The 26,499-nt window shown below is 39.8% G+C and overlaps 1 protein-coding gene across 5 annotated transcripts in view; it reads right to left on the bottom strand.

Annotated features, from left to right (window-relative positions):
• chd6 (chromodomain helicase DNA binding protein 6) overlaps positions 1-26,499 on the bottom strand; it is a 92,878-nt gene that overhangs the window by 10,140 nt on the left and 56,239 nt on the right. For all 5 annotated transcript variants that reach the window (XM_014340234.2, XM_014340235.2, XM_014340233.2 and 2 more), the window contains exons 10-36: positions 25,955-26,041; positions 25,666-25,803; positions 24,036-24,157; positions 22,372-22,615; positions 21,090-21,266; positions 20,766-20,909; positions 20,496-20,594; positions 18,018-18,174; positions 17,406-17,616; positions 17,024-17,219; positions 15,905-16,069; positions 15,588-15,767; positions 15,161-15,271; positions 14,548-14,750; positions 13,999-14,079; positions 13,795-13,913; positions 13,455-13,614; positions 13,219-13,308; positions 12,867-12,970; positions 10,657-10,786; positions 7,669-7,747; positions 5,363-5,420; positions 3,818-4,190; positions 3,425-3,633; positions 2,766-2,863; positions 1,346-2,176; positions 751-1,005 (exon numbers count right to left, since the gene is read on the bottom strand). In XM_014340234.2, coding sequence (XP_014195720.1) covers positions 751-1,005; positions 1,346-2,176; positions 2,766-2,863; positions 3,425-3,633; positions 3,818-4,190; positions 5,363-5,420; positions 7,669-7,747; positions 10,657-10,786; positions 12,867-12,970; positions 13,219-13,308; positions 13,455-13,614; positions 13,795-13,913; positions 13,999-14,079; positions 14,548-14,750; positions 15,161-15,271; positions 15,588-15,767; positions 15,905-16,069; positions 17,024-17,219; positions 17,406-17,616; positions 18,018-18,174; positions 20,496-20,594; positions 20,766-20,909; positions 21,090-21,266; positions 22,372-22,615; positions 24,036-24,157; positions 25,666-25,803; positions 25,955-26,041 — 4,821 coding nt within the window. The remainder of the gene's footprint in view (positions 1-750; positions 1,006-1,345; positions 2,177-2,765; positions 2,864-3,424; positions 3,634-3,817; positions 4,191-5,362; positions 5,421-7,668; positions 7,748-10,656; positions 10,787-12,866; positions 12,971-13,218; positions 13,309-13,454; positions 13,615-13,794; positions 13,914-13,998; positions 14,080-14,547; positions 14,751-15,160; positions 15,272-15,587; positions 15,768-15,904; positions 16,070-17,023; positions 17,220-17,405; positions 17,617-18,017; positions 18,175-20,495; positions 20,595-20,765; positions 20,910-21,089; positions 21,267-22,371; positions 22,616-24,035; positions 24,158-25,665; positions 25,804-25,954; positions 26,042-26,499) is intronic.

Below are 26,499 nucleotides of genomic sequence, written 5' to 3'. Positions count from 1 at the left end.
CTCAAATGTGCAATCCACTGGTATCCCTATTTATCCATATTATATATTCTGTATTTATATATGTGTATATATGGTATATTTATGCTTATATCTTTACTCTTATTCCCCTCTATTGTATCTGTAACACGCAACTTCTGTCGGTGCTGTGCTACTAGAAACTGAATTCCCGGAGGAACCCACCTGAGGGATTAATAAAGTTTCATCTAATCTAATAGAATTTGAAAAGATGCCATTTTAGAAAATAATTTGGCAAATACTTGATAACTGCAGCCCTTAGTGTTTGGCAAATGTGTTTTACAGATCTTAAAATGTAAAATATGCAAAATCCAATGAATAGTTTCACTTGGAGCAATATGACCCTGACAAACATCAAAGATCAGCATTCATTTGAGCTTTACTGAAACACAACCCGTTCATTGAATATACTAACCGAAAGAAGAGGCAAAATGTCAGCAGTTAACAATGCAGCTGAGCACTTTTGTGTTTTCAATATTCCCTACAACAGATTTTCCCCTTTACTTTTTCCTCTTTTGTTAGAGCAATTTTTCCATGTTTATCTACCGTCTGCCCCACTGGACACATTGCATTACATTATTTGAGCATTAAGCCGATAATATGAAAAGGGTTTCAGATTATTGTTATCTTGAGGGCTGTGATTACAAAGACATTTAAGATGATTTTAAAATTCATTTTATATTTATTTTGTAAGATGGCACTGTTATCCAGAGGGCACAGGCTGGTGAAACCAACCTTAAAGAGCATGTAACTTGAGGACAGTGGCTCAACAGAATCGCCTGCTGATGGATGGGAAGGAGGGGATGAGGGCGGAAGGCCCAAACACTCCTCCAGAGTTCCACCTTCCTCCCCTCCTCTGTCTCCCCCCTGTGCCTCCTCATCCTCCTCCTCCAGGAAGCCCGTCTCTAAGGTAGAAGGACCCAGGATTGGATCAGATTCATTGAACATATGGTGAGCAGGACTAGTGTGGTCCGTACTGTCCCAGGGAGCCTGCAATACAGAAGTGTAGGATGTCAAAGCACAAAAATAAGAAAACCTATGTGAATAACTTGAACTGTTAAATTTCAAATGGTTAGTTGATGACCAAAAACATTTTTATTATATTTTTATTAACCGAGTAGGTGTCATAATGTCAGATATTTGCTATATCAGACAATAAAAATGCTTAAAACATATAAATTATAAATTTCCTATAAATTCAATTTTTTGCTTAGGGCAGAAACAAAGCATCTCATGCAGTCCATACAGTTGACATTTCAATCACAGACATAGTTTATTATACAAGTCTTATTAAAATATCAGAGTAGTTATCTCAAATAACACTGCATACCTGTAACTGATCCAGCTCCACTGATGGTGCCATCAGCCCAGTTTCCTCAGACGAGCCCTGCTCACCAACGAGCACATCACTCCTTAGTTTTGAATCCAGGTCTGTCCCACCCACACCGTATGAGTTGAGCATGCTTTGACCTCCTGCAGCTGAGTTAAAGGGGAAACCGTTGAGGGCATCTTTGGAAACCTTTCCTCCATGTAAAGAATCTGCAGACATGGTGTCATGCTGTAGCGTGCCCAGCTCCAGAGTTTCATCCAAAGGTGGACAGTCAAGGAAATCTCCTCGAGGTCCAGGAACTATTCCCAGACTTGGTGAAGCTGAATCATGAGCATCCAATGGTGGAGGGTGAAGGTGAGGGTGAGAAGAAGAAGAAGAGGAAGAGGAAGGAGAGGGAGCAGATGGAGGTATAGGGTGTTGCGAGTGATGATGATGGTGGTGGTGATGAGAGGATTGGTGGGGATATTCAGGAGGCTGAGGAGAGTGGCGACCAAGTCCCGAATCGTACAGACAGCAGTGAGGATGAGGAAGCTGGGGATGAGATGAGGAGGAGGATGAGATGCCAGGATGAGTTGCCAAGCCAGTGTGGTGAGGGTGATGGTGGCTTTGAGGATGAAGGTGAGCAGGGTGTCCCCTGACATAGTTCCTGTGAGCCTCCAGGAAGCTCAGCTGAGGGTCGTTGAGGATGTAGAAGTCGGTGCGGCTCAAACCGTGGCGCGCTGCCCCAATAAGGAGGTCGCGGTCGTGTTTGCCAGACTCCCACCACACAGGGAGGTAGAGGGAGGGCCGGCACAGCTGAAGACGGGCTGAGAGTAACGGATGGCGGAGAACCTGAGAGAGGGATGCAGTTCAGAGACCAAGCTACTTTCTTAACCGAATGAAAATGTCTACATTTTATCCATTTTTATATTCACATAGTCAGAGAGATGGTCAGGTTTAGTAGACAGAAGTGTCGTTCTTTTGTTTTATGCTTTCTGGACAAATATGTTTTGACCCTTGGCACTAGACTCCCCAACACAACTAGCGAGTTAGCTGTGGGCATTACCTCAGCCCCAGTTTTTAGCTGTGTAACCTGATGCATGATAAACAGTCTGACTTATAAACAGTTCACACTTTTGACCATGTAGAAAATGTCTATTCTGAGGTTAGATATGACGTCATTTGTAGGGAGTGTCTTTTTTTAATGACTTGTATACAGGTTCACCGATGATTCACTTTTTTATCTTTAGCCTTTTTTTGATGACACTGAAAAGAAGGGAGCTAAGGAGGGACAAATGAGGTTAATTTGAACCCCTCTAAACCATCAACACAAACTCAGAACAGTACAAGCAAGATAAACTTTGAAGTCAATGTCTAACAGAGTTCCATCGATGAAAAGGACGCTATTTGTTATTAAGCTTTGTTTCTTCAAAGAGCCCACCTGCTCTCTGATCTTGCGCAGCAGCTCGATGCGGTATAGCGTCCTAGCTGCTCTTTCTTCTGTCAGAGGCTCCACAATCACAGCGGGATCCACCAGTCCTGGGAGACGCAAGAGAAAGGGAGGGGAAGCAGAGAAAGAATAAAAGGATGAGAAACGGAAACAGTGACAGTCAATGTTGGCATAGAGACAGTGGGGAAGGCAGGAAAAATGCAGACCAGAGTAAAAGGGATGGAGAGTATTAGTGTGTTCAAGAGTCACTCCTGTCTTTAAATGATTTTGTGTTTTATCCTGCGCATATACAGGAGAGTAAGTTATGTGTTAATTATATGTTAACATGCAATTTGTAGTTAAATGAGTTATAAAAACTACATCTATGGAGGCTATTTTACTAGCAGGGGTCAGTAATGTTCCCAATGACGAGGTCCTCAAAAATGATCTGCAAGTTGACACTCTTATGACAAAGTCTAAACGATGTATTGTTTAACTGTAGGCTTAAGAAGTGTGGCTGAAAACCAAAAACCTGCAGTGCCCAGAAAACATTAACTGGAACATGAAGCTGAGCAATTAATACAAATTAGCAAGGGTTACCCTGTTGATAAACTAAGTCCATCACAGATGTCAGTAACAACCCCAACCGGCATATTTATCATAAACAGTACCTTCTTCCTTCCTGGGTGGAAGCTTGCAGGCTGTCCTGCACATGTTCACAAAGGAATTGAAGTATCTTTCCAGACTCTCGTCAGTCTTCCTCTCCAGTCTGGCAAGAGCTCTGAACTGGGACCAGTCAAATGCCTTCCTCTCCGGGTCATACACCACCCCAAATGATGATACTGTGCGGTAAAAATCTGCTTGTTCTCGACGAGTCCACCTAAAAAGTCACAGAAAAATACAAATGACTGAATAAATACATATACTGAGAAACTGCATATAAATGCATGTGAAAGCAGATGCGTTCGTGTCTGAATGAAGATGCCGAGCAGCAGAGCCACAAAGGTAAGATTAAAGTATACGACAAAAGCTTGGTATCTCTGTCTTATGTCAAACATTTCTACCTTCTCTGCCACTCCAGAAACAGAGGGTCAGGTTCTGTAGCGACCACAGAACACCTTCTTAAATCTTCACCCAGCTGCCAAGCCAGTGGCCCACCAGCGTGATGACTATGAGCAGCTCCAGCTCCTCCGATTCCCATGCCAACGAGGCCATCATGAAGCATAAAGTCATGCCTGAGCAGTGGCTCGCGTCGTAGTGTGAAGCGCTGGTAGGCAGTGATGAGGCGACGTAATCGGGCCGTCAAGGCGGGGCCTGTGGGCCAGAGGGGCCGGGCTTGGACAACATGGAGAGCTGCCACTCCGGTCCCGGTTCCTGTTGTCGTTGTGGTGACCAAAGTTCCATCTTGGGTGCACAGGTCACCTGACATCTGAGAGTCTGGAGAAAAGCCAGTCAGAGTCAGCACGTTAGATCCTTCACACACTGGATGTGTTTGAAGGTATACAAAAAAAAGAAGCATCTAAATAACCACTTATCATTCAGTACAAATGTGTGTCTATGAGGATAAAGCCTGCATTATTTATGTATTCTCTTATTTTGTTCAGCTCAGAGGGAACGTGAGGGTGTGATCCTATAAAAACACAAGGACCAGAGTATATTGCTGTCGATGTGTTTCTTCTCTTCTTCGTTTCTGTGTCACAGATATATGAAGAGCACGCGTGAAAGCAAAAAAGCAAAAAAGCCACTGCAGGCAAGAGGAAGCATGCCTCTCCCAGGATTGTACAGACGTGACTGTGTTTAGTCATTGAAATATTAAAAAACTACTGCAAAAGAATAAGAAAATACATTTTCATATCTCTGATTCACAGCTTGGTTATTGGCACCGGCATCACCTCTCAACACGCTTCACTCTCGTTCACTGAACCACCTCTTTTTCTTTCTTTCTCTGTATGTCTTTAAATAATAAAATGTTGTGTTTAAAAAGAGTAATCAACAACTTCTGAATATTATACCTTTAGCTACTAATACTGCTTTTGGTCGAGAATAAATAAATACCTCAATTTCAGAATTGAAATTAAAACTGTAAAATGATGTTTCCATACCAACTTTAAAGGAAACATGTGATCAAATATTTGATTCAAATAGAAATCAACACTGAATCTAGTTAAAAAGAGCATCGCAGCTTTCCCTTAACAATGTGTGTCACTGCACTTATAATACTACAACAAAGATTTGAAGAAGCAAGCCTCATTATAACAATTATCCAAGTCCTTAGTAGAGCTCTAAGGAAATCAAGACTTCAGTGGAAAAGTGAAATAAGTTTTGATGGGAAATGTCGTGTTAAAACAACCTCACGTCAGAACAGAGGAGTGAGATGTAATCGAGTGGAGGGAAATTACTGTATTTCAAACCATTTGAAAGAACGTCAGAGTAAGAAAAGGAAAAGTACAATTTGAAACGTTAGGTTAGCCTTTAACAACCCACGAATGCCAAGAAATTATAAAGCTATCTATTAAAATTTGAATTATGTGTATGGTTGGTCCTTGAATGAGTAGTGGAGCTCTTCATTTGGTCTTCATATTAGTATGTAACACTTGTAAGTGTCTCACCTGGACCAGTACTGTCTGGCTTGTCTGATGTATCGGTGCTGGAGCAGGTTTCCTCTCCCTGTGAATAACACAAAACACAAAAAAAGAAAAAAAAAAATCACAAAAATCATCTTTTCTGTCACCTGGCTAAAAATATATACCTTTTTATTTCTTTATTATCTGTTACTGTTATTAGCTGTTACTTTTATCGTTGTGCTGAATATTATTTTTTTGTATCACATTTTCTTCTGTTGTTTTAACTCCATCTTTTCTTTACCTTAATTTAATATTTTTTGGTTTATTGTGTATTTTGCCTGTATTTGTGAATATTACTATATCATGTCCTTTATCATTTTCTGTTTTTTGTTTGCTTGTTTCTTTTGACCAATAATTAGTATTTGTTATACCCGTGGCTCTACCTGACCCTGATTATTCCTTGTCTATGCTATTATCCACCGTTTTTCTATGACTGTGCGAACTCTTTGCTTCTGAGGGTCTCTTGAGTGTCCCTCAGAAGGTGTCCTCCTGAATGGCTGGCCTTGTGGGCTTGCGTGTTGATAACTGTGCTGGTTAATATCCAACACAGCATCTTGCCATTTAAAAAACCTGTCAGCACAGTACTCTCACGACAGCAGCAGCATCTCAATCCTGACCGAGGTCTCAGTCAGAATGGGCACAGTTTTGTGAAAAGGACTCGAGAGTGTCCTATGATTCAATAGCTTGTAAAAAAAAAAAAACACTTTTAGAAGCAACGATTTAAAGTTTTCTGTATGACTTTATAAGTCTCTCACATCAGTGTGGAGGAATTTCAGCACAGTTTGTAGGGATGCACTGCTCTCTTAATACTCTATGGCAGGGGTGTCCAACTCCAGTCTTTGAGAGCTACGGTCCTGCAGCTTTTAGATGCATCCCTACTCCAACACAGTTGAACCAAAGGGTTGGATTACCTCTTCAGAATGCAATCAAGTTTGGCAAAGGCCCAGTAAAAAGCCATTCATTTGATTCAGCTGTGTCGGAACAAAGATGCATCTAAAAGCTGCAGGACAGTAGCTCTTGAGGACTGGATTTGGACACCCTTGCTCTATGGCATAGATTCATGTCATAGAGTGGTTTCACCACTGCATGTCTGTTGGGTTGCAGTATGTACTTTGCGGGCCACTGCAACGCAAGGATTCTCCTTCTTTTCAGCCATTCCCCATTAGATTTGCTGGTGTGTCTGGTATTATTGTCCTTTTACATCACCTGGTCTCACATGATTCATATGCTCTGCTCCCCTTACCCCTAGATCAGGGTGTAAGAGTAACAAGAATTCTTCTATACAATAAATCATTCTTTTAGAAGGATTCTTCAGACTGGCCAATATAATTCTAATTAAAATCATGATACAGTAAGAATATTTAAATTATAGAACAGTGGCAGCTGCCAGTAGTACCCCTCAGTCTCCTAACAGATGCACCCGGGGTATGAATTTGAAAATCCCGTGCTGTTTTGTTCTGAAGTGATCACATTCACAAGATTTTAGAAAACTTGACCTCTGTGACCTCAACCTCTAAGTCAAAGATTCAAATTCATCCGAGATTTTTAGTAGATGCACCTATGGTATCAATTTGAAACTTTTATGTCGCCCTGCTTCTCGAGTTATAGCATTTACAATTATGGATGTCCTGGCTGCAACAACGGCAGTACCCCGTCAGCCGTTTTGGCTGAGGAGTAAAATAAATGATAATGAATGCAATACCACGCTGTTATTAAACTATGAACTATTGAAATGGACTATATGATCATATCACAAAGACACATTCCCTGTGAATGCCAGGTTTCTACAGATTGACAAAAACTGATCTTAAGCCAAAAAATATTTTTGGAATTCATGTTTTGAGATGGTCGACAGCTTTTATATTCAGAGGTTAAACTTTCATTTTGGAGTTTATGTTAGTCACGCTGGACTTGCCAAATGAAACCTGACTCAGTAAGCAATAAAAACCTAGAGATGAGATTTTTGCATTTGGAAAACATTATCTGTTCTGCTGTCAAATGTATTAGAGCGTTTAAAAATGCACCATTAACTCAACCATTTTATTTTAATAGTACCTAGTAGCCATGCAAGTATTCAGCTTGCAAATGTCCAAAACGTAAAGAAATTCTTCCCTGAGGCAATTTTAATCCCCCTCCCCATGCAAAATTACTTTTCCTTTTTTTTATAACACATTGGAAGAAAGTATTCAAAGAAATCTCAAGTTGTCTGTGGCATGGTGCAGAGCGAGAGAGGAAGAGAAGACAACAAAAAACATATCACTAATATAGTCTCAGGAGAGCTTTTACTTCACCTTGCTGCTCTCGTCTCTATCTTCTCCTCCATCTGGTTTGTTTTCAGGATCATCCTTCGTCTCCTCAGTTTTGCATGCACTGACAAGAGAAACAACAACATAGAGGAGAAAAGCGTTAATAACAATATCCTAGTGAACTTCTACCTTATACGACTGGGCAACACATGTAAGGACAGAATTCGGGGGATGAATTAGAGTAAATGTGCAGTCTAGGACAACAGATTAAAAAAAAAAAAAAATCTAAATACAGGCAGGAAAACACAATGTCAGAAGAAGAAAAAGCTGTTAACGAAGCACAACAACAAACAGCCTGCCAGATTATGAGCAGTGACAATGTGATAAGATGTAAAAACAAACATTTTGTATGGCACAAGTGTGTGTGTGTGTGTGTGTGTGTGTGTGTGTGTGTGTGTGTGTGTGTGTGTGTGTGGGGTGATGGGTACTGTAATAACAAAACAGCTGAACATGAATTCACATCTTCTTACATTTTGTTGGTGGCAATTTATTAATGCAATGAAGAAAAACAAATGTGATTATGAAAAATAAAACAAAGCCTCACTGAGGAGTCACATCACAGGCTCCACACAGATCTGCTTTAGTTTCCTTATGCTGGTTTAAATTGTTTGTTTTTTTATTTATTTCCTCTTTTTAGTTCTTCACAAATTTCTCAAAAACCCAGTAAAGAGCAGAGTGGTTATTCTAATGTCTGATATTAGTTATAAGCTACTATTGAACTGCTGTTCAATGTTTTGGTGCACAGCATATTTCAAAATTTGCTAATGAAAAAAGACAGATGGGTCTCTGCAGAGATTTGATGTTTGTGGCATATGTTCATGTTTTTGAATGTGGGTTGCTATTTCCATTGTGCATTTTCACAGGGAGGAAATTAATAGTTTTTCCCTCATGCAGATTTTGGTTGGGTAGACGCTATGGCGACATAGTTAAGCATTTTATTTCCCCCCCCCTATTTGTCAAACAGGCAAGACGATGTGAAATTTTTAGAAAATCACCCTTTTTCTAATTTCAAAAATTCAGCTGCTACTAACCATCACGCTGGCCATTCAGCTGCCTCTCCAGAGTGAGATTCAAACTACTGTATAGCAGCAGGATACACTCTGCGAGTCAGACTGTGAGTCTGTCGCAGGGGTTTGCAAATGACTGTCTTCTAAATCAAATTATTTAATCATTTATTTAAAATTCTGCACCAATGCGATTCCAATTTTACTGGGGAAAATGAATTAATGAATTCACTGAAATGAATTCAGCACATGGGTTAATTAAGGGCACTTCTTAAAGGAAAAAAAATTAAAAAGATAAAAGGGTTTATTAGCTGTGAATAAAGAACTTCTATTCATCTTGGAAGGAACTTTCCTGTAGTACCAAATTTTCTTCTATTTTTTGTAAAGACAGAAATGAGAATTCATGTTTAGATTTTACATTATTTATGATCCCTTGCATAAACTGTTAATGAATTAAATAAGCATTGTTCATGATCGCTCATGGATTTTTATTTCCTCACTGTATTTTTAGGTTTCTGCAAAAGTCCTGAAAAATCCTTCTATGTATAATTGCTGTTTCTTTTGGAAGGCTTCCTACCAGCATTTCAAAAACTTTTAACATCCAAAAATATCACACCTGTGCTGTGTGTGTTGTAGATTCAACATAAAGCAAAAACTCCTCGGGCAGCAATAAAGAGAAGTATTAGCACACAAAACACTTTCACACCTGTGCAGGTTCTGCATGGCCACATTTCCTGTACTACTGCTTCTGCATGCACAATTTCATCCTTGTAACATCGTCTCCCTGCATTCATTTATTTTCTCCTATCCTGTTCTCAAAGCTCTGTAGGAACCCTGCAGAGTTAACATTTTGAGACTAGAAGATCTTCCTGCTACACAGTCGCTGTGCTCAGCTGGGCGCAGCTTCAGGTTGAACAGGTAACAAAGCGAACGACAACTTCAATTACCTTCAGGAAGTGGATCAAAGCTTCCTGTTCAAATGTATGCGTCTAATCTTCACAGCGCTACCATTAGCCCAGGCAGCAGCAGCACCCAGAAAATAAATTTCCCACACTTTTCTCGGTCGTCTATTTCTCTGGCTCACTCCCTCTCTGACAGTTATTCCTTCGCGGCTCCTGGCAGCATTGCTTCTTCTTGCAAGACTTGCAAGTACAGTGAAACTACCAGAAAACATTACTGCTGAAGCTGATTTTAACAGTTCTTATAAACTGTTCATGGGTATGGTGAGCCTAAAATTGAATACTTTATGATAATGTCCTCACAATAGCTGTGAGCATGTTAGTCTGTAAGCTATATGAAAAATATTATCTGGTTGTTATCACCATAACAAGCACCTTAATTCCACCCTGTGCATTTATAATTGTATGTCTACGTGCTTTCAATCTTCACACTCAGTATGTAAAGCAGGTGTGTGAGCGGGGAGGTGACAGTGTAAACAAATACAAACAGGGAACAAGAGGAGACAGGATGTGTTGGCAACCTGCTGTGAACACTACTACCAGCAGTACAAATAAATATAGAAATAAAAGGCGATGACTGGAAGAAGTACAAAGAACTGCTGAAGATCTGCAGGGAAGCTAATTAATGGCCCTGTGCTAAACAAAGAGGTTACTGAGGGTCAGCTGATAGAAACTGAGGTAATATCAACAAAGAATTTGTTTTTAATATGCACGACCAAAACACGGTGTGAGCTGCCACAGTAAGTTTTATAACGTGCTGAGAAGGGTCCCTGTGCCAAAACGATCAGTGTGTTTAATCATCGTTTCACGTGGCACATACCAAATCTAGTACGACGTACTCATATAAACATCTCATTGTTACACACACAGCAAAAAGAAAGACAAAAATTACAACAGACAGAAGAAAATAATGTTTCGAATTTTCCCGAATACCCGAAAAACCTTTTCAGCAATCTATGAACACAATCGCGGTGGTCTGCTGTGTTGGTGTTTGTCTCCGTGTACCTTACCTGTCAGCGACGTCAGAGGCCACCTCTCCTCCTGCTTGCTCTGAGGACAGAGCTGTCACATCAGGCATCCCCACTCTTTCCAGAAAACACAAGTCTGGATCAGCACGCATTGCATTGTACCGCTCATATCCTGTCAGAGGAAAAACACTTTTACTAGTGTGAACAAGTATTTGAGGCAGCAGGACGTTTGCACATTGTGTATGCATGGAAAAACAAACACTTAATAAGTTAATGAACAATACATTATATCCCCACTTTTCAGTAATGGAGCAATAATCAGCTGTTTTTTTCTTGAAGAAAGATTAAAACTCCATTATCATGTTTTGCTCTGCAGCCTTAGTAAGCTCAGCATAGCATGTTATAGTGTAGCAAGAACTAATATAACGGTGAAGTCTGAGTGGTGTTGGCATCTCCGAAAACATTAGAGCACTTTTGCAAATGTGTGATGTTTTGATAAATCAAGCAGATATTTGAAGTTTACACAGCACCATTCTCTCATAAAAATATCTTAAAAGTTTATTTTGTGACCCAGAAAGAGCAATATTTCAAACTCCGCCACTCTGCATTCCTCCGCCACTGCCTCGTTTGAGACGAAATGGATTCTGGGATATTGCATTTCGTCATTTCGAGCTGATTGGAGACCAAAACAGCCAATCAGATTTTTTTTTTGCATCCAAGTCTGTGATTGGCTGGTTTTGTGGCACAAATATAACGGTGTATAGAAAGAGTTGAGCGCGCACGGGCAGAAATGTTGAGAGCGCAAGCAACACATTGCGAGCAAAAACTGAGCGAGAGGGGCTGCTATTGTGTGCGTGTATGGATAATAGCAAACACTGAAATGCATTTTCTGCACGCAGCAATGAATTTTGTTCACTCAAATTTAGCTTTTCTTCATTCAAAATAAATTTCTCCTCAAAATGCAACACTTGCACCTGCAAATTTTTTTTACGTGTGCTCACATTTTTTTTTTACATGCACTCAGAATAGTGGCACAAAAATAACGCCACAGTCAGTTACCATCTAACAAGCATCAGTCACAAGGCAAACGTATCTAATATCAACTGTTGTGAGTGGATGCTCGACATTATTGGTAGTTGATGTGAAATCAGTTACTTAAAACCTATTCACTCAGTCCTAGAGAGCGGTCAATGTCCCCCACTGTAACCACTGGTCTCTAAGGAAAAGTGTGTTTTCCGGGACAGGTTGGCATGTGCTTACTGGAGGTTGCAGACATTTGCTAGCTAGAATTTAGTCGCAAAGAGGTGCTGCACTGAAAAACCTCCTTGCTTTTAGTTGCTAACAGGTTGTCATGGTCATCAGTAGGTTGCACAGATAGTCCCAACTTGTCTCCAAACCAGTTGCAAACTACTGTTTGGAGGTAAATGAAAAGTGCAACACAACCTTCACTTTGAATCTGAATCTTCCCCGTTTCTGGTTTGCATCACACTTTTTCCAGTTTCACTATAGCTGGAAGAGTAAATGGCAAATGTTTGCAGAAAGTTGGCTTCTTCCATGCAAACTAGAATCAACCACAGAAATCTGCTAGTGAGCAAAGCATGCACGGTTAGGTTTTTGGTGCAGCACCCTCTTTCCGACTGATTGCACCTGGCAACAGCGAGCAACCAATCACCAACCTGTTGGGGGACACACATTTACAGGGGACACAGGGGACTGCAGACCAGTCTCAAGGTCTGTATGACTGACACCTAATATAAAAACAACGGGATTGTCTACTTAATTACTTCTTTCACCCAAACTAATAAATAAATCTAAAGCTATATGCACACAAGGGTTGATATGCTTAACCATCCCACCCAAGAAAAGTCAATATCTGGGAAACACTGACACATATATTCCTTTCCAATGAATGTTGGTAGGTGTCCAGTGATATTCTAAAGCAGTTTCTCGTCTTCAGCAAAAAAATAAATAAATAAATAAATAAATAAACAAATAAAAATTGTGTAAACACAGATCTGAGAGTACTACGCATTGCACACACAAATAACAGATGGCATCTATGTTTGTTCCTTAAAGTCTGTTCAAATAGCTCCAAAATCTTTTTTGCTAAACAAATTCAAGTCGAGCTTGGTAAAAATTTGTAAACAATTAACAACTGAATATTTATTAAAGCACACAGCAAACAAAAAAAAAAAAAAAAAAGTAGATGCTGCATGGCAAAATATTGTGCCAAATGTGACATCTGTATTCACCATGTTTGTGAACCCCGATGAGGAGAGACTTGTCAGCTTCTGCATCCCACCATGACACTGGAATCTCTATGTAGTCGATGTCAGGTAGCGGCACCTCAAGTTTACTGTCAACACACACAAACAGTCCATCCGTCAGTGCTGTCAGCGTCAAGTCAGTGCACTAAAACACAAGCCAGTCAATCATATTTCCCTCCAACGTTAACAGTAAAAGATAAAATGTGAGCTTAAAAAAGTGGGAAGACCAAAATGCTGAACAAATCAGCACATTTTAAGGTTTTCATTTCTTGCCGGATCTGGTCAGCAGTGCCAACTGATCTGACACTATGTGAATGATACGTTGTCTGCATCATACCTGGCAGGTACCCCCTCTAAACCTTGAGTGGCAGCTTCCCCTAGAACCTCCACCTTTAGGTAGTACAACATCCGCACCCTCAGTAGCACCCTGTGGAGTGAGAAAGGAGAAGCGGTGTCATAATCCATGTCGTAAACTCTGTATGTTGTAAATAAACACCACCAAACACACTCTAGTGTAAAATAAAGTCCTTCATGTAAGTAGTGATAAGCAAAAAGCTCTGTTAATGCACTGACTTGTTGCAGTGTTGTTTGAGGTGTTTCTTGTAGCTCTCATCCTGCAGCACCACCTCTGGGTTACAATGGACCAGCCAGTCAGCATTCTTCACCTCAGTAACATTCAGCTGATTCTTCAGCTTCTTCCCCTTCCTACCCCGAGGAACGGGAGCTGATAAACCTGCAATGCAGACAAGGAGGAAAAGAAAGATACTCCACAGAGTTAATGCTACCAATTTAACTTTGTATTTATACCAGTAGTTAATCCTGGTCTATACATTCCAATACGTGGTGCAATCTTTAGGTCATAAGCTGACTTTATACTGTATATTGTAGCACATGTGCAGAGTAAAATGCTAACCAGAGTGATTTACGAGTGCCTGATCTTGGCCTTCCTTGGTGGGTGTGATCAGATCCCAGATGAAGCTCTTTATCTTGTCATCGCCTTTGTAGTGTCTCAGGCAGTAAACCAGAAGAGCCCTACACAACAAAAAGGAAACGTGATGTGTCGGACTCTGGCTACTGCTAACAAACAGCTGATAATGATGATTCCTCTTACTCTTACCTACAGATCACCTCCATGTCTCTCTCTGTGAGGTGCCATTTAAACCGACCATGGTTTAGGATATCCTTCCACCGACCCCACCTAGAAAGAACAGAGAGGGCGGACAGAAATGCACACAGGAAACAAATGAGATAGTAAAGGAAAATGCAGCAGATTTCTATCAGTGATCTGTTCTTTGAAACAAACTGTGTGTGATCACAACTTTATTGAAAATTTTCCACAACAAATCAAACTGAAAACTTTAATGTTGTATTTCGGCTCATTTACGTTCACACTTCAGCTCCCAAATTAAAAAACATATGAGATAAAGGTTAAGTCATTATTAATTATGCCACGCTGTCTAATGGCCATGAACTGCCAGCTGTTAGATGTCACCTGTTAAGCATGTATATGCATTCCTAAAACAAAAAATCATTCCACCGCTAAGGAGATATTCTGCAGCAGCTTGGAAAAGGAATGGTCTCTGTTTTGTCTTTCGAACTGAGTTTAAGAGTCTTGATGGTCTAATATGGCATATGCAGTTTTCTTTAACACACTCTCCGGTCCTACCCGAATATTAGAAGATTCTTTTCAACCCGGAAACATTCGGCACGGAGGTAGCGGCGGCTACGTTCACCCAGGCGACGAGTTCGACAAGGCCGCTCTTCTGAGTCGCTGTCCAGCTCTGAAAACTCCATCAGCTCATCATCCTCAAAGGAGTTGTAATGACGGGTCTGCTTCCTTACACGGGGTGTGTCAATTACCAGTGACTCCTGGATAGAAGATAAATGTAGACAGCCTCTGATCAAGAATTGCATGAGTCTTTCTAATAACAGGATGAAGTATTTTAAAGAAGGTTCTAACTAAGTTTTATCCTCTGGTGGTGTTCAAAAAGGAAAGAACCCTGAGGAAAAAGGGAAAGGATGAAGATCACAAACATCCTCATGTCACTGGGGGTTTCAGTTTTTAGGTGTTCGGAGCACAAAATACCATCCCCCCACACACACAGTTTAAAGACATCTCCAGTTTTAGGTGTGCATTCTACTTCAGTAAAACTGTAAAAAAGTTTTTTTCATCCTTCTATTATTCACATTTTCAAGTCTGATGTTTTAGAGTATTCACATCCTTATTCCTTTTCTTTCATTCATCCCGTCTTGTTTTCATTTTCTGTCAGCCTCCTTACCTTCTCTGATTTGGAGTCTATCTCTACTTCAGCGATCTTGGCCCATTTCTGCCAGAAGTTGGGGTCATCCAGAGAAATGTCTGTTCTGTTACCTGATGAGATGAAACTGGCCTGAGGAAGCAGAAGGCGGGGGGAAAAAATATTAAGACCCAAAATGATGTTTACTTGGTTTTGACACAAGCTGGCTTACGATCAAATGTTTGGTCTTAAGCTGCCAATTTCTCAGGTTTAGCACAAATATTTTGTACTAAGACATTTGATCTTCACGCCAAACTATTTAAAGTATTCCGCTTTCAGAGCTTGTGAACACCACCTAGACTATGGGGCCGAATTAAAACACCATTTGAGACCCTAAAAATCCCTCCAGTGTGCAGCCTTTTTTAGGTTTTAGGCTTTAAGGAGTTTAATGTTGTTTAAGAATTTCCACCTTAGCGAACGTGGAGCCTTTTCCTTCAGACTGGATGGTGATTGTCTGAGTTCTCCTCTGAAGTATCTGATCAATGTCTTCTTCACAAAATTTGGAGCCCTCGTCTTCTTCATCCATTAAGGCTCCATATGCTCCTTTTTTCAACAAATCCTCCACTTCCATCTTTGAAAGCTGCTGCACCTGTCGCAAAACAGACACAAGCTAGGATTTGAGGGTTTCTCTCCCTCATACATACACAGCAGACCATCTCACACCAAAATGAATACAGATTAAACAATCGTATACAATATAAGAATATCTCAAAACTAATCTCTTACTCCATTGAGGCTTCCTTTACGGTTGATGTCTTGAAGGACTGCTTTGTCCAGTCCCAGCTTTAGACTGGCTTTGTCAAACATTTCCCTCTCATACGAGTTTCTGGTGATCAGCCTGTAGACTTTCACTGCTTTGCTTTGGCCAATCCGGTGGCAGCGTGCCTGGGCCTATAACAGTAGGAAGCATGGAAGTGTAAAGCATTACATTTTACAGAGACTTTCTCTCAGCTTGGTTTGAAAATACTTTATGAGGGCTTGAGACTATTTATACATGATTAAAGAAAAGGTAAAGATCAAAGTAAATTTAAATCTGTAAGATTTGCATATTGTTTGCATCAGTGCTTGTGACTAACGTTTGCCAAATTCAGCATAACTGTAACATAATTATTCTATATTTTTATACACATTAGAGGTAGTGGTTAGGAAGAAGTAGGTCTGCTGTACATCTGCCCCTGTAATGCCGACCAGGATAAGGGGTAGAAAATGGAAGGATCGATATTTAGCTTCAATTACTTTTCAGAATTAAGTGTAAAGATAAATGAGTTTATAAGTTAAGAGAAATTGTTTTTAGCATGAGGATTCAACCATGTCTATTTAGGGGTTTCTGTTTTTTGTTTTTTTAACATTAACCTGTAGTTTAATTAGAGTGAATTTGTTCAACATTTAACAGATCAGCAAGAAAGACAAAAACAGGGACTTGACAAAATCAAAATCGACACGTTAATGAAAAATCTTCGTAACTGTAAAGATTTTAAGAAAGCTTGATACAAGATACAGAAACAGGCATTGCATCAGAGCCGGGAGAAGACTTATACCTTCCGAGTCAAGTAACACTGCATGCTCACTTCATTATTCAAGTCATCCTTTCAAGCGTGCATTTTGTCAACCACTGCAGTCCCACTATTCATCACAAATGTCACTACATATTACATGAATGAGACAAGCAGCAAGTTAGCACAGTCAAACGAGAGCATGATTAAGATAGATCTCCATCTTTTTTATGATGCTCTGACAACACAAATTCATTTGTATGTCAGTAGGCATTCTGGTCTCATCAGTTACATACAGCATGTGCAAATTTGTGACGGCTTCTTTGGATGCTTTACGCAGCTCTGTGCCCACCTGCAGGTCATTCTGGGGGTTCCAGTCTGAGTCAAAGATGATGCAGGTGTCAGCAGCTGTCAGGTTGATTCCCAGCCCTCCAGCTCTGGTGCAGAGAAGGAACACGAAGCGGTCTGAATCTGGCTTACAGAAGCGGTCGATGGCTGCCTGCCGCAGGTTCCCACGCACACGACCGTCAATGCGTTCATAGGTGTAGCTGGAGATAACACACCAACACAGATTTGAGGGTAAATCGACTTTTCCCCTTTCTCCTTTTTGAAAAATGTTGCATTTTTTTTTCCTTTTCAAATTTTCTTCTCTCTTTCCCAAATTACCTGACTAACATTTCCTTTACTCAGAATATTACCTCGCTCTTTTCTAGCCTGCTGTACTTTCCCCTTACCGCCTCTGTATGAGGTAGTCCTCAAGGATATCCAGACAGCGGACCATCTGGGAGAAGACTAGGACTTTATGTCCTCCGGCTAGCAGTTTTGGCAGCAGCTTATCGATCAGCACCAGTTTACCGGCTGCCTGGATCATGGCCTGCAGCTGGAAGTCTGGTGCTTCTGGACTGTGGCTCTTCTTGAAACTTTCCAGAATCTTCTCTTCAGCTCCTAGAAAAACAAAAGAAGGCAAAGGTAAAGCAAGTCAAGGCAAACCAAGGTACATTTATTTTATTTAAGCATTCTACGCTTGAAAGGAAAAACACCCAGAATCTGGGTGCATGGCACTACGCTTCAACACAGCTACCTCTCGCACTCATGGTTTCTTTCTAAACTGTTTTGACTCGCTGTTAGCTGACAACATGGTATTGTAAATATATTGTGCTAATACATTAATAAGTAATAAATTCAATAAATAATTCTGTTATCAAAGATGTGTACATAAAACAAAGGAGGCAGATTCATGCACACAAGGTCAATGAGTGTGGGAGTGGAGAGTGAGGGAGTGGGTGAACAACTGCTTGACTATGAATAATGAATAACAATCTGAGTGCTTGCATGTTTGCTCTCACCTGTGATAAGGTAAGGGTGGTTGCAGCACTTGCGAAGCTCCATCATGGTGTTAATGAGGTTGGGCATGTTGTGCTGGTTTGCTCCTTTGGACAGGAAAGAGAAGTTCTTCTCCAAGATGGCTCGGTAGTATTTCTTTTGAATGTTGGTCAGCTCAACCTGAAAAGAAGACGGGAAAGAAAAAAAGCATCCATTTAAAATTGTGTTTCTTTTTTTTAAGCAGCTGTTAAGTAATGACACAAGCCGATATAGTGTGCTGTGTGTCAGTGTTATGGAGAAGAAATCTTCAAGGGGACCTATTGATGCTTTCTCTTATTTTCCTCTTTGTCATACATCCTGTTGTAACAGTAGAGACAATAGAGACATGCAAACAGGTCATTTTTCAATTCCCAAAACCCGAATACCCGGACACAGCCACTCAAAATTGTCGCTTTCAGCCCGAGGTCAGCCGGCTGTCTGTTGGGATTCCCCCCCTCCTTTCCTTGGGGCATATCTACTTTCCACTATAAACACGCCCCTTTTACTTAATTGCAGAGTGTCAAGAAGAGATAGCGGTTTCTTAAAAACAACTTTAACTTGAATAGTTAGCTATAGATGATTTTCTCAGTAGTACTGTAGTACTTTACCTTATAATATAGCTTTTGTTGTAAACCTCTTCACCCATTAAAATATAAAAACTGGAACTTAAGTTTATGGCGGCATTTCAAAGTTGTTCTGTGGACATTGGCAGCTTTTTAAACCATTTTCAGTTCTGTCCACGTACCTCAGAGTGTTTTTTTCAGGCGCTTTTTTAACCTTGAAATCATACAAATTAAAGAGTATTAGACCAGTGTTACTTTGATTGATACATGTGTGTGTTACTTATCAGTTGTTTTGGGCTGGGGGCTGGGATGATGTCATTGGAAATGTGGGACAGGACTAAGCAAACAGAAGCAACCCCATGGTGCCTTCGTGAAAACAGGATATTAGAAGACTAGCAAATAAATGCAGGCTATGCTACTATGTGAATTCCATACATTTAGAGGTTTTCCTACTTGATATTCAGTTTTTGTTGCTTGCTTCAAGGAGGCAAGTCCATGTGCTCAGTTACCCCAAGATAAAAAAAAATTCTGATGTCGTTGTTTTCACAAACGCGGACTTGCACTGAAAACTGTTTTCTCTGACTGAGCAGACCTCAACGAATATAAACAAGCATGTTCTGACTTGACAGATCATCCTATAAAGTAGAAATTACTTACATTTTTAGGTTACACTGTTAATAATTTAACATGATGTCACAAGGTTTGCAGATGTATCAACAGCAGTTTTAATATGGCTACTGTGGAAAACAGATTTTAACAGTAATCTAAAAAAATTTGACAAATCTTTTGTGATTAACTTTATAAAAGGACAAAACACATCAATGGCATTCACTAAGAAGGTTTTACAGACAGGCAGAGCTGGGGTGGGGGGCTCTTATTTCTCATCATTAAGAGGTGGCAATATGCAAATGAATCTCAGCAGCTGAACAACAAGCACTAAAACGAGGAGAGCAAAAATCCCTCATTTTAACTTTGTCATAAAGTTCAGAAAAAAATAGAATAAAATTACAAATTATTTGTAATTATACAAAATATATAAAATGTGCATCAGCTGCTAATAATCTAAATTGCATATTTAAAAAAAAAAAATCTGTTGGGGCTGAGAGCGCCGTTTGTATAGTCGCACATCAGGTTGAACGTTAATGACTGTAAATTCTCGCCTATCTATCAGCACATAGAGTTTTTGCACTTATAACTAACTAAATAAAGACTGCGGGTTGAACGCTTTTTTGCGGGACTCATACCTGTTGTTGAAGTTGGACTTTTCTCTTTCACAGCGCAAAATGTTTGAAAACGTGTGTAGCGGCTCTGTAAATGAATGCGCCTCCACGCTGCTCCCCCTGGTGGATACTTAAGAAATTACCACTGGTTTTCCTAAATACTGCTTGTGGGAGTTACAATCGTGTTTGCATCGTCTGTTACAGGCAGGGTATATCATTACGGTTATCTATCAGTCAACAATCGGTCAAGAATTCCAACAGACATCCATCATGGTCCTGTCAGCGATGCGGTGGCCATATTAAGTGGCTGTATCTGTATGTGTTTGGAATATGAAAGGAAACTGGAGCACCCAGAGGAAACAAGACCAGACACTCATCACAGATGAACACTCATTTTAATTAACTGACAACTTCATTTTAATTTCATTTTGATTTAGTTGTGTTTTAAGAGACTAATAAAGACTAATAATACTGATAAAAATAAGTCTAATTGCTGGATTCAATATTGTTGCCAAGTGAATGAAGCTTTCATCAGTAATGTTTGATGAATCATTCAGCCATAACAGAATGCAGCAAGATAAAAATATTTCCCAGCAAAGAGCTCAGAGAACTGTAAAAATAGGAGCATTACTCCCATCTTACATTTCTATATCAAGCACACACGAAAACACAGCCGTACCTCTATAATCGTCTCTTCTTTAGGTGCGAGATTTTTCTCCACGTCATCTTTCAGTCTTCTTAGCATCATGGGTTTCAGAATGGCCTGAAGCTTCTTCACCTTTTGGAGAAATTAGACAAAGTGTGAATGCGATGCTCAGTAAGAGGAAAAAATAAACAGAGCGAAAGGCAAGATGGGCCGGAGAGAATAGCAATGTTAGCACACGACATCAAAATTTTCATTTTTCTTGGTTAAAATCTAGAATGGAGGAAAACTGTAAACTGTGCATACCTGTTCGTCAGTCTTGAGGTCTCCAAACTCTTCGAGAAAGGTGCTTTCTGAAGGGAACTGTAGTGGCTCCAGGAAGTTCAGCAGACTAAACAACTCCTCCACTGAGTTTTGCAGAGGGGTTCCTGTCAGCAGGACCTTGTGTTCCTGTTGGAATATGTACAATATACTGAAGAAATAAAATAACAACAATTAAATACACACATAATCTGCTGAGTTCATCTATAAAAAAAAACCTAAAAAAAACCCAATGGGATAAATAAGACTACATTTCAGCACTAAAACAACAGCCTTTTTTGTTTTTTTATATAGCACACACAGACTGACCAGGTTCATGAGTTTGAGACCCTCAAGCAGTTTGCAGTTCCTGTTTTTTAGCCGGTGGGCTTCATCGATTACCACACAGCGCCAGTGCAGCTTTCTCAGCTCTGGACAATCAGCCATGATCATCTCGAAAGTGGTGATCAGCCCATGAAACTTAAGCACACCTGGGATAGTGTTACCCTGTGAGAGAGGGAAGGGTAAGAATATAAACTTCATATTTCAGGGTCAAGATAATCAAAAGGTTCATGTCAATATCACATCTGTGGTTCAGTTTTGATCCCAGTTTTCTTTGCTGCCTCTGATACACTTCTCTCTCTGCCCTTGTTATAAAAAAAGAAACAGAAAACGCATATTTGGTATTTCAGGGGTGGACATTATAGAACGTTTGCTGACTAAGAAATAGAATAAAGAATGCCTCAAACAACAGAAACTGCTACACAGCTGCATTAGGCTCACATGACTAAAATTAGTATTCAAGCCCCTTGGATATCTGCGGAGATAAAAATTAAAGCTTGCATAATAAACGCATACACTATAGTAATGATAATTCTCTGTTATACATAAATAAGAAGAAATAAGAACCCTGATGCAACACTGTTATGTGTACAAGCCGAGTGAAAGCGAACGGGTGTTTAGCAACTGAATGGTATAATTTTTCCAATTTTTATTGATTTAAACACAAGCTGAAAATTATAAACAAAAACATCTGCTGTTTAACAGAGTCAGATAAATAAATACTGAGGTAGATGTTTAACAACATTGCAGTTATTTATGAGCAATAAAAATTTACTCTACAACTGCGATAACTCATTTGACCGACCACGAAAAATCATCAATCCAAAGACTCTGCGCCGTCTCCCAACTTTAACATTGGCTTTATCTGTATTTTTACTTCAGTTGGTCTATTTATTCTGTAGGTGTTTATGCCTTTAGGTGTTTTGTCAAATAAAATACTGAAAAATGACACAATCTCGGTTTCTTACAGACTAAGCTTCAAGCGCAAGTACAGAACAAAGTTGAACTGATTACATTTTTTTTTCCAAAGGAGAAGCTGGACCCTGTAGCATTTCAATTTTTCCTATCAATTTAGTGATTGCAGAGCAAATAAAGACATTTTATATCACTGTAGAAGGCCCCAAAACCCCAACCTCTCTGGAATTTCAACAGGAATCAAACACCAAATATTTGAACACACCTTACATTTCAAAGCTACTAGAGAAACATAACACAGCTGATTCAGTTCCTGGCTGATCAATGAGAGGAGATGACTGCAGTCAAACATTACCTGTGGGTCTCTGTGAAACATCTCATACTGCAGGATCATCTGCCGGCTGATCTGCGAGCCGTGGTACACAATAACGTTCATGTGCGTCCATGTGCGAAACTCCCTCTCCCAGTTGGTGATGGTGGACAGAGGTGCGATGATGAGGAAGGGCCCGCGAATCCCCATGCTGAAGATCTCGTAGAGAAAGGTGATGGACTGAATTGTCTTTCCCAAACCCATCTCATCTGCTAGTATACAGTTTTTTCTAGGATGAAAAACAGAGGCATCCATTTGTGCAAATTATACAATAACTTGTTCATGTAATAGATTACAGTTTGTGTAAACATAATTGTCTCAACACATTTGTGATAATAACGTGAACTCTGCATCTCGTAACACGAATCAGTCAAACATACAAATGCTCCTCATCTGAAGGATGACTTCTAATCTCATAAGTTAAAAACGAATTTAAAAAGTTTGAGGTTTTAAAAATTAAAGCAAGGTTTGTTAAATTTTGCTTCTGTAATGACAGTAGAGCCAGACTTGTTTTACATCCCAACGTGCATTTGCAGGAATTTTCTTTGACTTTTACGGTACACAGATTGGAAGACTGTTTCTCATGTGAAAGTGCTTTTGTGTTTTTGAAGTGAAAGGAAGTCTCACTGGTTTTCTGCACCACATTTGTACACGGGTCACATTTCGTGGAACTAATTTGTTTCAGGCCAGTAGTGGGGCTGACTTTAGTTTGAAATGCATTTAGAATGAAGCCATAAAATATGACAAGATTAGATACAGTACATCTATTGTCTCATTTAGGTTAGGAGTTGCACTCATGTTTTATTTTGGGCCTCTGCTTCTTGCAATCAGGAAGTGCTCACCATGATTTTTAGTGTGTTTGCGTGATGTTTTAGTTTATGTATGCAGGTAATGTCCCCCAAAAAGGACTAGGGGATTAAGACTAATAATAAAATAACTGGGTTTAAAAAAATAATAATTAAATTGCCTGTTTTTCTTTTGTTGTCTATCAAAGAAAAAAAAGAAAACAAACAAACAAAAAACAAAACATCAGCAGACCATAAATGCTGCTTTAAATAAAGGGAAAAAATTAATGAATCATTCAAAGGAAGAAACCCACTTCTCTGCTAGCAGGAGGTGACAACTACTCACTAGTAGCTCAACACATAATTGAAGTACAACATGCCAGTGAAGCTGGCACACTGCGACACACTCCACCACGAGGACACATTTCCAACCCTGCCAGAGCTTGCCCACTGAGAGACTGGGCAGCGCTTCTCCGCAGCTTTTATAGTGCAGTGTTGGTTGATTGCTGAGTGGAGTCAGCTGCGCACTGGCTCCACAGGAGAAAGAGGTGGCACCTGAGTCAGGGAGAGAGCGGCAGGACACACCCACACACAGAGCACGCCTGCTAGAGAAGTAACAATGTATACAACCAGTATGTATGTATGTATGACCTATAGGAGCCATCCAGGTGAGTCGTAGTCCTCAGTGCATAATCGGAGCTTAACTGACTGTAAAACTGTCATTGTTTATGACTTATTTTAATTAATCAACTAACTGATCATGAGAGTTTGCTTTATTTCTTTTTTTTAGCCCTAAATTTACCCTGGATTGTTTGAACCTCAGTGAGTGAATGTGACTAGAATGGTTCCAGTGTGTATATTCACCTGTTGTACCAGTTGAACAGTAGCCAGTTCATTCCCTCTAACTGGTATTCTCTGAGCTGGTTTCCATTTCGGTAATCTCTAGAGCGCTCCAGCTTCTGCCACTTTTCTGGAGAAGGACGCTCCTTTGATGCAAACACACATACAAATATAAATTGCCCTTTCAGCACCTTTTCAGTAATTACTAAACAAAATGCAACAACAAAAATACAGTTATTACATGTTATGTGCTGTATTTTTTGATTGGAATCATTACAAAACTCTATCCAAGAAAACTGGGATATAATCAGATGATGAAATTATTTGGTTCCTCTCATCAGTCAGAAATAAGATAAGTGAGTTGTGCCAGTTTATAAGTGTAAAATGAAGCTATTATAGAGGTTGAATGGGTAAATAAGGTGATTATACTAGATTTTAAATTAATAATAGCAAAGGAGCTACAATAACTTGCTCAGTTTTTGCTCCCGAATGTCCGAAAATTGAAAGAACCTCAAAAAAATTGCTGCTATTGAAGTAACAATTATGTATTCAACCTTGGAAAGTAAATATGCTGTTGGGATAATGACATCCTATCATGTCACACCACTGCCATCTCTTGCTTCTGCTTACAAAGCAGTTATACTAACACTAAACAGCTAAGAACAGATCTATAGTTAAAGAGCAGAACATATCTGAGGCGAATCAGACTGTGAGGGATTAAAAGAATTTAAAGAAAAAAGAAAAATCACACAAAGCCGATCATGTTTGCACTCGTTAGCATTGGGAAAAAAGAAGCAACACCAAAAAGGCAAAATTGAGGATCAGTGGTTGTAGAGATGTGGGCAGACAAGGTTCTCTGTTCTGCAGAAATGGCTAGAGATAAAACATAAAGTCATAATGGTGTACACTAGCGCAGTTTCCCTTTTTCTATTATCCTCCCACCAGCCTAACTTTATAATGTAAATGTTTTCTCTCACTATGTATCTAAGATGGCTCAAAACGTCTGAATTGCCGCCCACATCTCCATATCTATTCAGAAATTCAAATGAGTCTCAGCTGTGAAAATAATAAATAAATAAATAAATAAATAAATAAGCCAATCGGAGCATTGTGGACTGTACTGAGAGAAAAGGGACATTATCTTCCTGTACCAGAGCAGGAAAAATAGTCTGAAAAATGGCAACCACTGTAGCAAATACACAGTTACACAAATTCAATATTATTCACAGAAATGAGTCCTAAATGGAGCACATTTGTTTAATCTACATATTATTACTTGAACTAATCCAAGCACACTACCACAGCTTATGTTGCGACTGAAAAGGAACTAATGATCATCTTAGTGCAAAGGGATTAAAAGGATTAAACTGCTTCCCAATGAACAGTGACCAGAACATGACAGTATAAAACAACATAGTAAATCATGACCATTATCAGGCAGCATCTGCTACATAGTGGTATAATATAGCATTTTTTCAAAAACAGCAGTTCTGAAGTGCAACAGTGTGTTGCGCTTTTTCCTCAACTGAACTCAACCTTGCCCGTCTGTTCTTGAACTGAGGTTTGTTACAAGGAGGAAAAAATTTCTCCTTAATTTTAAAGCGCTGCATCAAGTTTTCTTATGGTACTCATCTTCGATTACGTGTCTACTCACAATGTGTCTGAGGTCTGCAGGCAGTTTCTGGATCTCCTCAAACTCTTTGATCTTCTCTGGGTCCAAGTCCTCTTGCAGCTCCCACGTTGCCTCCTCATATGAGAGACTGCACCACTTAACGAGGTAATGGGTCACCTCCTACAACCACATACAAGAAAGAAAAAAAACATGTTGTATTTGTACCACAGGATTCTGAGAGCACCATCACACTGAGGATCTTCGGTAATAGCTACTTTCAAACCAGAAAAACACCTCTGTGGGAGGGTGTCTGTGTTTATGTGTTACCTACCTCTCCGGTCTCTGTATCTGTGGTAACAGCTACCTCCAGCACTCTGTCCACTTCTACATAGTCTGGGTTAAATAGGTCCTCATCGGGCTACAAAAAAAAAACAAAAAAAACCAGAGACAAAGAGGGATGAAGGGAAAAAAACAAACAAGAAAAAAAACAGTTTGATTCTAAAAAATAGTCTCACATGAGAACACCTGCAATGTAATTTGACTTTAATCATTAGCATTGTGTCACAAACCGGGCCGCATGGCCATGACAAAAACCCAGAGGTGCATAGTGCCATTTCTCATTTTTGTAACTCGTCCACTGATAATTCTTCTTCTCTTCTTGTACGGTGCCTATACATAGTTCTCCCCATCCATAACAACATGATACCCTCTGTTGCAGTACTTAAAAAGCTCCCAGGGAACAACAGTGACTTAAAAAAAATGCACAAAAATGACTTGCCTTGACACGTTGCAATACAGGGAGTGCAGAATTATTAGGCAAATGAGTATTTTGTCCACATCATCCTCTTCATGCATGTTGTCTTACTCCAAGCTGTA

This window comes from Haplochromis burtoni, unplaced genomic scaffold (genome assembly GCF_018398535.1).
Source record: "Haplochromis burtoni strain Fernald_Lab_line unplaced genomic scaffold, NCSU_Asbu1 Contig_347, whole genome shotgun sequence".
NCBI lineage: Eukaryota > Metazoa > Chordata > Actinopteri > Cichliformes > Cichlidae > Haplochromis > Haplochromis burtoni.
This window is presented reverse-complemented; position numbering and strand designations above follow the sequence as displayed.